The sequence below is a fragment of the Bos grunniens genome, chromosome 10 (assembly GCF_055505025.1).
Source record: "Bos grunniens cultivar Pamir isolate PY7600 chromosome 10, Bosgru_T2T1.0, whole genome shotgun sequence".
NCBI classification, from domain to species: Eukaryota; Metazoa; Chordata; class Mammalia; order Artiodactyla; family Bovidae; genus Bos; species Bos grunniens.
The window spans coordinates 26,352,866-26,363,026 of NC_141174.1; the positions used below are offsets into that span (position 1 = coordinate 26,352,866).

A 10,161-nucleotide genomic window follows, 5' to 3' on the forward strand; every position below is an offset into this window, starting at 1 on the left:
AGACCCTGGTTCAATTCCTGGGTGGGGAAGATGCCCTGGGAGAAGCAACAGGCTACCCACTCCAGTATTCTTGGGCTTCCCTTGTGGCTCAACTGGTAAAGAATCCACCTGCAATACAAGAGACCTGGGTCTAACCCCTGGGTTGGGAAAATCTCCTAGAGAAGGGAAAGGCTACCACTCCAGTATTCTGGGCTGGAGAATTCCATGGACTGTATAGTCCATGGGGTCGCAAAGAGTCAGACATGACTGAGCGACTTTCACTTCACTTCTTTACTATGCTTGGATACCCCCAGAGAATGAGACAGTCTCGAGTCTAGGGGTCTGGGGGCTGTTGAATACTATACTCTGGGGTCTGGAGTTGATGGAAGAGGCAGAGAATGTTTGGAGGTAAAGCTAAAATAAGAAGGAAGGAGTAAAACAAGGCAGGGCCAATAGCAACCTAAAATCATAAATCTGTATTTTCCAACTTGCAGATAACTCATAAACCTTTATCCCATCTATTGGAACAATCACTTCTCTGTGAGATAAGGAAGGTGATTATCCAGGTTCAAGGGAAAAGGGAATGGGTGCTTAAGGGCCCCAAGGAACAATGGTAGTCAAGCTGAAAAGGACCAGCCGGAACTGAAATCTCTGGAGGGGAAGCTTGGGATTTCTATTGAGAAAAATCTCTACTAGCAATTCTCATTTGCAGCCAGAGTTGGGAGCCGCTGACAGAGGCTTTCTGCCTATTAAGCCAGTGCCGTTTCCAGAACAACTGTCCTTGTAGAAAGCTGCGTTAGTGCACGTCCAAAATTACAAGCTTCTGAAAAATGGGACAGTTTGAGGGAAAGTTGGAAACAAAGAGCTACCTTAGCAGAGCTTCATCAATTTTCTTCAATCATGTAAGGTGAGAGAGAGCCCGGGTGACTCAAAGTGTCCTGGAGAAAAGGGATGGCGTGTACCTAAGGAAGAGAGCACCCCTACCTCTCATCTCAAGATTTGCATGGTCTTCCTGGAGAGGGTCCCAGAAGGGCAGTCAGTAAGAGGCGTCTGGAAGCCTGAGAGTACTTGGGGAGTGCCAGGCATGCAGGTGAATCTGGCAATTTCATGTTAAAGTTTAGCCCACTGTCAGGGCCAAGTTCTGACTCAGTGGCTTCGGGGGGACGTTTATTGGTTTTTCCCAGGAATTCCACCCAGCCTCAGCAGGGAACATACTTCCCTCTGTGTTTCCTGCCGCCTCTTCTAGTGGCAAAGGATTCCCTCCCCACTTAGGTAATGGAGACTTGTTTGTGGGGAGCAGCCCGTGGAGATATATGGGCTTCCTTGTTGCCAAGAACAGCCATGAATAGGCTACAAAACACAGAAAAGCCAGGCACTTCCTGGAGAGTTGCTCCATCGTCCCAGCAAATCAGATTCTCAAGACCAGCTGCTCCCCAGCCTGGTTTCTTCTTGTTCTTGGAGATGGTTCCCAAGGGACACATACCTGTGAGCACACTCTCTAGTAAACAACTGCACTGTTATTGAAATTTCACTCTAAAATCCCCAAACCAGGTAAAGCCTAATTGCCAGCTTTACTGATGGAAAAATCCAGGCATTAAAAAATAAATAAGAAACAAAACAAACCCCTGATTTGTTGCATCCATGGGCGTTTGGAAGAATAAAGTATTAGGCCTTTATAGTTTCTGTGGGCTTCCGGAGCTCTGCTCCCCTGAGAGCCCTTAGGAGGTCCCCAGATGTGTTGAAAAACTGAGTGGCTTAGCTGGGTCTAGAACCACAGCAGCTTCGACTCCTTGCACACTTTCTTCTGTGGAGAATGACCAGCACAACTGCCTCTGGAAAGTCTTCAGGACCTGAGCCTTTGTCTGAAAAAAGGTAAACCCCCTCCCCAAGTTTACCCACCTGCTCTGTGACTCCTCTCTGTTATCCCAGCCACAATCGACTGCAAACTCCTGACCCTTTGGGAGCAGGGTGAGGGGTATTAGAGGAGATGGCTCAGAGCAGGGGCAAGGGCAGATGTACCCTCTGGGACAAGTACCATCATTCACTGAAAGACTTTTCAAGACAAACACAGCCTCACCTCTTCAGACTGGGTGCAAGCTGAAGCACCAAAAGCCATTATTTTAGAAAATCACACAGCATCCTCCCAAGGGTCCCTTTGATTTTATGCTTGTGGAAGGTAATGGCCAAAGAGAGAAATGGAAATGGTAACGTGTATTTCGATGGTAGTCTGAGTCAAGGGGACATGCACCCAATTCCCTTCCTTATCGTTCAGCCCGAGGCAGACCCTGGCCTCTCGACTGCACAGTTCACAGCTCAGCACTCAGCAGGCATGCAATAAACGTCTGTGCCAAGTGAAAACCACTTGCTGGGGCAAACAGGAGTCAGTCTTGCTTCCCTCCCTCCCTTTTTTCCTCCTCTCCGACCACTGGGGCTCTGGTTTCCCGCAAGCAGTGAATTATTGATGTCTACTCAGAGATAACACATTGGCCCTTCCCAGGTTGCCAACGGGGTGGGGCAGGGAGGTGGCTTTGTTCAGAGTCTGTAAATAGGAGGAGCAAGTTTCTTGTTCAAACAGCACTTACAGGTAGGTGACTATTTTTGCTAAGTCATCCTGGGGATGCTCAAAGCCCCATTGTGAGATCCTTCCTGGCTCCTCCTTCCTCCCCACCCCTTTAATCGACCCTTAAGTGGGCTCACAAGGCTCTGCCACTCACTCTGCACGTCCATCATGGCTTACATTGCCAAGTCCTTCTACGACCTCAGTGCTATCAGCCTGGATGGGGAGAAGGTAGATTTCAATACATTCCGAGGCAGGGCAGTGCTGATTGAGAACGTGGCCTCGATTTGAGGCACAACCACCCGGGACTTCACCCAACTCAACGAGCTGCAATGCCGCTTCCCCAGGCGTCTGGTGGTTCTTGGCTTCCCTTGCAATCAATTTGGACATCAGGTGAGAGGTCCCTGGACTTGGACTGCTGAAGCTCTAGAGGACTAAGGAGAGGGGGAGAATGACTGTGTGCTGGAGTGTCTGGAATTATGGGGTATGTTTTGTTAAGCAAGGTCTATAGGTACAGGTGAGTACCGGGGGAAGTCAGTATGAGTCTGTCTGTGACAGCACACCAAAGATGTGAACTTCATGGTTTCTTGTCTTCCCACTACACTCACTCCATGAGGGTTGGTACCAGGTCTGGTTTTCTCTGCACTGTGTCCTTGGTGCCTAGGGTATAGAAGACATTCATTAAATATTTGTTGAATGAATGATGGAGGAAACAGAAGATAAAGAATCAAATTAGGATTGAACTGACTCAGGAGACCGTTGTTCTCACTAGACTTGATTCTGCTATTTAATGGGTCAGTGCCCACTCAATTTTTCTGTTTTGGTTTCCTCATCCATAAACTAGGGATAATACCACTTGTCTCATATAGGAGGGCTTCCCTGGTGGCTCGGCAGTAAAGAATCTGCCTGAGTGTAGGAGATAAGGATTCGATCCCTGGGTCGGGAAGACCCCCTGGAAAAGGAAATGGCAACTCGTTCCAGTATTCATGCCTGGGAAATCCCATGGACAGAGAAGCCTGGTGGGCTACAGTCCATGGGGTCAGAAGAGCTGGGCACGAAGGATTATTGTGAGGTTGATAGTGTAAGAGCTACAAAAGTAACTTGGAAAATATAAATATGAAAAAGCAAGCAACTTTATTATTTAGATTGAAAGGTTTTGTTTGTTTGAAAGCAGCCAAGTGGACAGTGAATTTGGGGGAAGGCAAAGGGTTTATAAAGTGCGTGTGTTGCCTCTGGGTATCATATGCTCCTCAATGTCCCTGATTAATGGGTCAAGTTGTTACACATCTTTAGCCCACACAACTCAAGTTATCTTTTAGGGATTCTTCTATTTTCACTTAGGATTTTAATAGCACAAGCAGGCAGAATGTCCCTAAGTGAACCCTCCAATTATAATCCCTTTGGTTCAATTCACAGAGGCCTGAAGGCAAGGAAGAGATTGGCAGAGATACAGGCAGGAAGGCTGAAATGTCACTGGTTGTGACAGACCTGAGCCCAAACCATGAGTGCTCTCACTGTACCGTCCCCGTCTCAACTCCGTTTCTAGACGTGGCCAGGACAAGAGAGATACAAGAGGCAAAACCTCCTCACAGGTGCCTCCAGCCACCACTTCAGGCCAGCCAGTTGCTGGAGGGAATTCATAATGTACCAGTAGCCAGCCAGCCACGTGCATTAGGAGATAAGACTTTAATAGCCATCAACTCTGGGCTCAAGATGTCATGACGGCCTGGAACTGACTGTACTAATCGGTTCTAGTAGGTCAGAGGCGGGAACTTTTTCCCAGAGGGAGATACCGGACTCTTAGACTTGGGGGTGGGGGTGGAAAATAAGGGTTTCCATGGGCCTTTGAGGGTTGTCAGGGGTGGAGAATCCTAAGCAGGGATAAGACAGGGCTGGCAGCAGGGAGAGAAGACAGGTAATGGGTTGAGAGCTAAAGCATTCTAGCTGAGGGTGAGGTCTAAGAGGAAGGAACCATAATTACACATGCACAACTTTTGCCCTTCTTGCACTTATTTCCGTAACTTCCCCTTCCCCTGGCCGATTCCAAAAGCCTAAACCCTTTATCCTATTTAATTCATGCCTGGTGGCCATGAAGTAATTTCATATACAGTACATTCATTGTTGGTGCTAATCTATTTTATCTTTATATGGCACCTGAAAGCTAGTCTTCCTTGGATGGGGTTCTCCTTCATCAAAGTTTTCTCCTACTTGTACTTCAGATCTAGGACGAGGCAAGATGAAAGGAAGAAGCTATAAATCCCATTCTTCTAGACTTCAATTTCACCTTTAGTTTGAGGAGCTGAGTAGGGCAGAGGCTGAGGCTATATTCAACACTCACAGGTAATTAGAAGAGAGGCACAATCAGGACAGAAGGAAAGGGAAGGTGGTGGCAGGCATGTGAGTGTGTGTGCATGCAGATGTGAGTGTGTGCAGGCTCTGTGTATGTGTGTGTGTGCCTGCAGCTACATAAGTGCAAGAAGGGTTCTAGGCAGTGTGACCTGAGCCCCCTTTCCTTTTCTACTTCCCTGAGCTGAAGGTTCCTTGAAGATTCAGACATACCCTAAGAACTGCTCAGGGTAGATCGAGAGAGAAGCAACAGCTCAAAAGCGCTAAATCTTCAGTACAAGAACAGCCAAACTAGGATCTTTGAGAACTTTCAGAAACAACAGCAAACCATCAGGACAATAGCTCTGAGAGGGAAAACTCTGAGTCAATAGTAGGGCAAAACGAATGAAGAAGAGACGGAATAGGAAGGGGGATAGTCTGCAGCCTACCAGGCTCCTCCACCCATGGGATTTTCCAGGCAAGAGTACTGAAGTGGGGTGCCACTGCCTTCTTCAGGAAGGGGGAAGATACCTAGAAAGAATGACCCTGTGGAGTACAGAAGAGTGAAAGGCTGTGTAGATTCTCCATCTTCCCCTTGCCTTTTCCAAGCTTTGTCTCTTTGCTCCCCCAGGAGAACTGTCAGAATGAAGAGATCTTGAACAGCCTCAAGTACGTCCGCCCCGGGGGTGGGTTCCAGCCCACCTTCACCCTTGTCCAGAAGTGTGATGTGAATGGTCAGAATGAGCATCCTGTCTTTGCCTACCTGAAGGATAAGCTCCCCTACCCTTATGACGACCCGTTTTCCCTCATGACCGATCCCAAGTTCATCATTTGGAGCCCCGTGCGCCGCTCAGATGTGTCCTGGAACTTTGAGAAGTTCCTCATTGGGCCGGAAGGGGAGCCCTTCCGCCGCTACAGCCGCACCTTCCAAACCATCAACATCGAGCCTGACATCAAGCGCCTCCTCAAAGTTGCCATATAGACACTAGCAGGTCTATCTCCTCCCGCCCTGAGCGTCTTTCCTGAGCATTCACTGTGCTCTCAGAAGACTGCTGGGCCCAGGCTTTCCCTTCAGAACATCCCCTTCACTGAAGAGCCTTGCCTTTCTGGTCTGCCTGTTTCCTTCCCCTACCCGCAACCTTCTGGTTGGTGACTCAACCTGAGGCTCCAAGACATGGGTGGGCTCTGTGTCTTCACAGAATGATGGCACCTTCCTAAATCTGTATGGGCGGTGTTTGAGAAGAGTGAAGGCCTGGAGCCAGCCTGTGGGCTGAGTCCAATAAAGGGTGGGTGTGGAAACGGCCAGGCTCTGTGTGTCTTTTTCCTTGACCAAGTGGGGAGGGGTGGCAGGGCTGCAGGCAGAACTGGGGGTGGGCAGCACGCAAAAGCTGAGGAGGGGGCCTCTGATCAAGGGGACGCCCCAATTCCTGTCCGGAAAGCAAGCTCTGGTCAAGGTCAACAGTGGCAGGTGGTTTCGGGAAATGTGAACTGTCTTATTCCTTTATGGCTCTTCTTCCGGACTGAGGAAAGGTGATAATGAGAAGAAAGGGGAAGTGGCAGAAGCACTGGGAAGGTGGTCAGAGGATTCCAGTTAGGAAGACGTCAGTTCCTCTGTGGGTACTGGGCTGACCAAACGTTATCTGCATCTTGAGACAGTGAATTTGGTCCACTTACTGACAGAAAGGGTGTGGCAGGGACAGTTACAGGGAACACAAAGAGCTCTTTGCGCATCTCCTGAGCACTTAGTGGAGTAATGTTTGTTTTGGATGCATTGTTAGATGGACTCGCCCTTCTTTTTAAAGTTCGCATTCCACCCCTATCGTTCTCACACGCCCACATTCACAAAAGGGACAAGTTTAGGCGTGGACGGTTGGTTTCCCTTCCTGTGAGGGCAGGGAAGGGAGAGAGCCTCCCTTCAGACAGTCAGACTGTTTATAACCCGACATGATAGCTGTTCTCTGTGAGGACAGAGTTCTGCCGAATGGCTTGGAAGGATGGTGCCCTCGATTCCTCACCTAGTGCAGGTGCTCTCAAAAGCACCACCGAGGCCAGGCTCTGCCATACTCTAGAAAAGAAGAGTCACTGCCCCCAACTCTGTCCCACAAACCTCTTCCTGGAAACCTCATTTTGCCTCTCCTTCTTCGATCACTATATGGAATATTTTACTTCTCAGGGACAATTCTCCCAGCTGGACACATCAGTTTGAGAACCCCACGCGGAGGGGAAAATGCTTTTTCTAGGATGTTCCCCATAACTGTTTTCCAAGCACTCACATCATCTGAAAAGTAAATGTGGGATAGAGGTTAAGGATCCCCACTGCCTGACCTTCTACTAAAGCTGTCATCGACGGTGCTTTATTTCAAAACGGTAACCTGAGTGGTACAGTGGGAATCCCCTGGCATGTTTCTGAAGGCCTCCTGCTAAATTAAGGTCGCCCTTAACTTGACTCTTGAGAACTCAAGCCTTTTAAGATTTCTACTGTCAGAGCCAACAGCTAGGGTATGGGTTCTATTTTTTTCGTAGGGGGCAAGATTAAGCACTGATTCTAGAGTAAAAACTGCAGAAATAAAATGGGACTTCCTGTGGAATGCCGGCATGATTTGTTCATCATCTTCACAGTGCCATTGCCTGCTGTGATGTCCAACAGCAGAGCCAGCTTTCCTGGGCACGGACACTATGCCATAGGCAACTGGGGACCTCATATGCCAGAACAATGTCTTGGGTCTTCCCCAGGAGGCTCAAGTTTAGAGAATTATTTAGAGAGTCCCAAAGGAATGTGAATTACACTATAAGTGATTTTGCAGAGTCAGAATGGGCCATGGTGCTAGAAGAGGGCTCCTCATTTGGGCAGGGAAATGTTGTTTGCTTCAGAAATGAGGAATTATTTCCTTTATTCCTCATCTTGTTTGTCCCCTTTACATCCTCAGATGTATCAGTTTATGGTCATAAACAGCCATGGCAAACCTTAATGTAATCACCCACTTTTCTAGATCAACATGATGTTTTAATCAAATTTCCCCAGGGGCACTCAGGAAGCAAAAGTCCTATAAATAGGCTTTCCCAGAAGTGCTGAAATAATGCTACTTTAGAGGAGGGACAGAGAGAATCATTCCTCTAGGGCTCTTAAAAAAATACAGTTTAGAATAAGTGATTTTAGGGGCCCATATACATAGACTGAAACTGATGGTTATTTCCATGACTATGTTCCCATAACTAAATCTCCTCACTTTAAGATTAAGAAAGTCCAAGCCAAATGTTTACAGGTGATTTCAAATCTAGTGATTTCTTATAATCACCATCACAACCATCATCCAAATTACCATATACCATACCCCCACACTGCCCTAAGTACTTTCTATACTCTAGGTTATTTAATCCTCATACTGATCCTGAGGAATATTTATCTCTATTTAAAGAGTTGGTAATGGAAAAAGAAACTTTTCAAGGACAAAGGTCTAGTGAGGGGCAGGGTTGAAAGTTAAACCCAGCTCAGTCTGACTCCAAAGCTTCTACAATTAACCATGACACAACCGTGCTTTCTTCTATCTCAGAGTTCCTGCAGACCCCTGACAGCTGCCTGTACACAGACTGTATGACCTAATGATGCTTTCACTTAACATTATATCATGATTTTAAAACTCTGTGAAGGAGGCATGATTGTGTCTACTTTTCCACTGAAGAAGTCAAGGTACAGAGAGAATGACTTGCTCAACGTCCCACAATGAGCAGGTGGCAGAGCAGGTTTCAAACCCAGGTCTCTTGATTTCCCTTCTACCCAACCACAGCATATCTCACAATAGAGACTTGTACTATAGTCAAGAAACATACATTTTAAAACTGACAGCCTCAAATTCTGTCAAGTTTAACTTAGCTTTGCTTACAAAAAAGAATGAAACTGAAAAGGATTCTTCTTACATTGAAATAAATGACAGTGAATGTATACTTCTTAGTGATGACTTACAAGCTAACAAACCATATCTGGCTCTGTCTAGACTATATCACATGTCAATTAATTAGCATTTGGAGAACTCAAGACCATTTGAGTAAGATAGAGCAAATTAAAACTATAGCAAACATGCTGAGCTTTAAGTTTCAGGAGCCAGACTAGGTCGACCCCAGCCTGTACATCATGAAGCAGGGAGAGAAAGAATGAGATGCCAGCACAAGTTCATGTTTCCCACTACACTCCCACGAAGGTCCTTTCTTCTTCTTACATCTCAGAGAAGGAAGTAAAGAAGACAAATGCTTTTGCCTGGTTCCCCTTTACTTAAACAGAGAAATACAGAAGTAGAACTGCATTTAAGAGGTCTTTGTTCTATTAGATCCACCAAAAAATGCTATAAGATATATAAGGAAGATCGCCAAACACAGTACAATGCTGGTTTAATAATAATGAAATATATAAGTAGGATCTTACGTTTAAATTTTTTGTAATATATTGTCCAAAAACAGATAATTATAGACATGAGGATATCGGGAAGGGCATATAAATTCATACTCTTGAACTCCAAAAGACTTAAGTTGGAAGTAATAGCAAACTCCAAGAAGGGACAATTCAGAAACTATAATGGGCTTAGTGCTGCTATTTAAAGTAATGAAACATTTTCTCTGCTTTCTGGATTCAATTCACCAAATGATTTCCTCAGCAGGTCAGATATAGATTTGCAGAAAGTGGAAAACATTTTCCAGGAATAAAACAACTGATCCCTAAGAACAGCTGCGTTACTTTTCTGAATAATAAATCTTAGTCTGACATGCCCAGATTCCTCAGAGTGCTGTCACTGATATTCTCGACCTCTTCCTAACCTTGCCAGACTCTCACACTTCATGTGTACTGAACACTATGACTGTGAGAGCATCACTGTACTACGTGACCTGGACTCAGTTGCTTAACTTCTTTTTGCCTTAGTTTATCTGGCTCTAAAACTGGGGTAACAATAGTACCTACCCTCATGGAATGGTTAATGAGGACGAAACAAGTGCTTAAAATGGCCTTGGCACGTAGTAAGTATTCAGTAAACCTCAGCTATTATCATTATTCCTGTTACATAACAAAGCTTTCTCCTGATATCAACAACTTGGCTCACTCCGTTCAGAGGGTCTGAGATACGAACAAGAAACAATTCTGCTTTAATGCCTGACGCTTAAGTTTTGATTTCAGAATGAGAACTAACTAAAACAATCTCATCCTATCTAGTACTTTATATGCCTTCCAAAGCATTTTACATTTACATGATTTTTGAATCTTCTAACAATACCATGAAGTATAATATCAATTTATACTACAGCGATTCTATAGA

General features: G+C 45.9%; 1 protein-coding gene across 1 annotated transcript; it reads left to right on the forward strand.

Moving 5' to 3' along the window:
- The first annotated feature begins 1,490 nt into the window (after window positions 1–1,490).
- Window positions 1,491–6,164, forward strand: GPX2 (glutathione peroxidase 2). Its single transcript, XM_086320255.1, has 2 exons — window positions 1,491–2,929; window positions 5,493–6,164. The coding sequence occupies exons 1-2, from the start codon at window positions 2,708–2,710 to the stop codon at window positions 5,841–5,843; spliced, it is 573 nt and encodes a 190-aa protein (XP_086176381.1). The 5' UTR covers window positions 1,491–2,707; the 3' UTR covers window positions 5,844–6,164.
- Window positions 6,165–10,161: the final 3,997 nt, after the last annotated feature.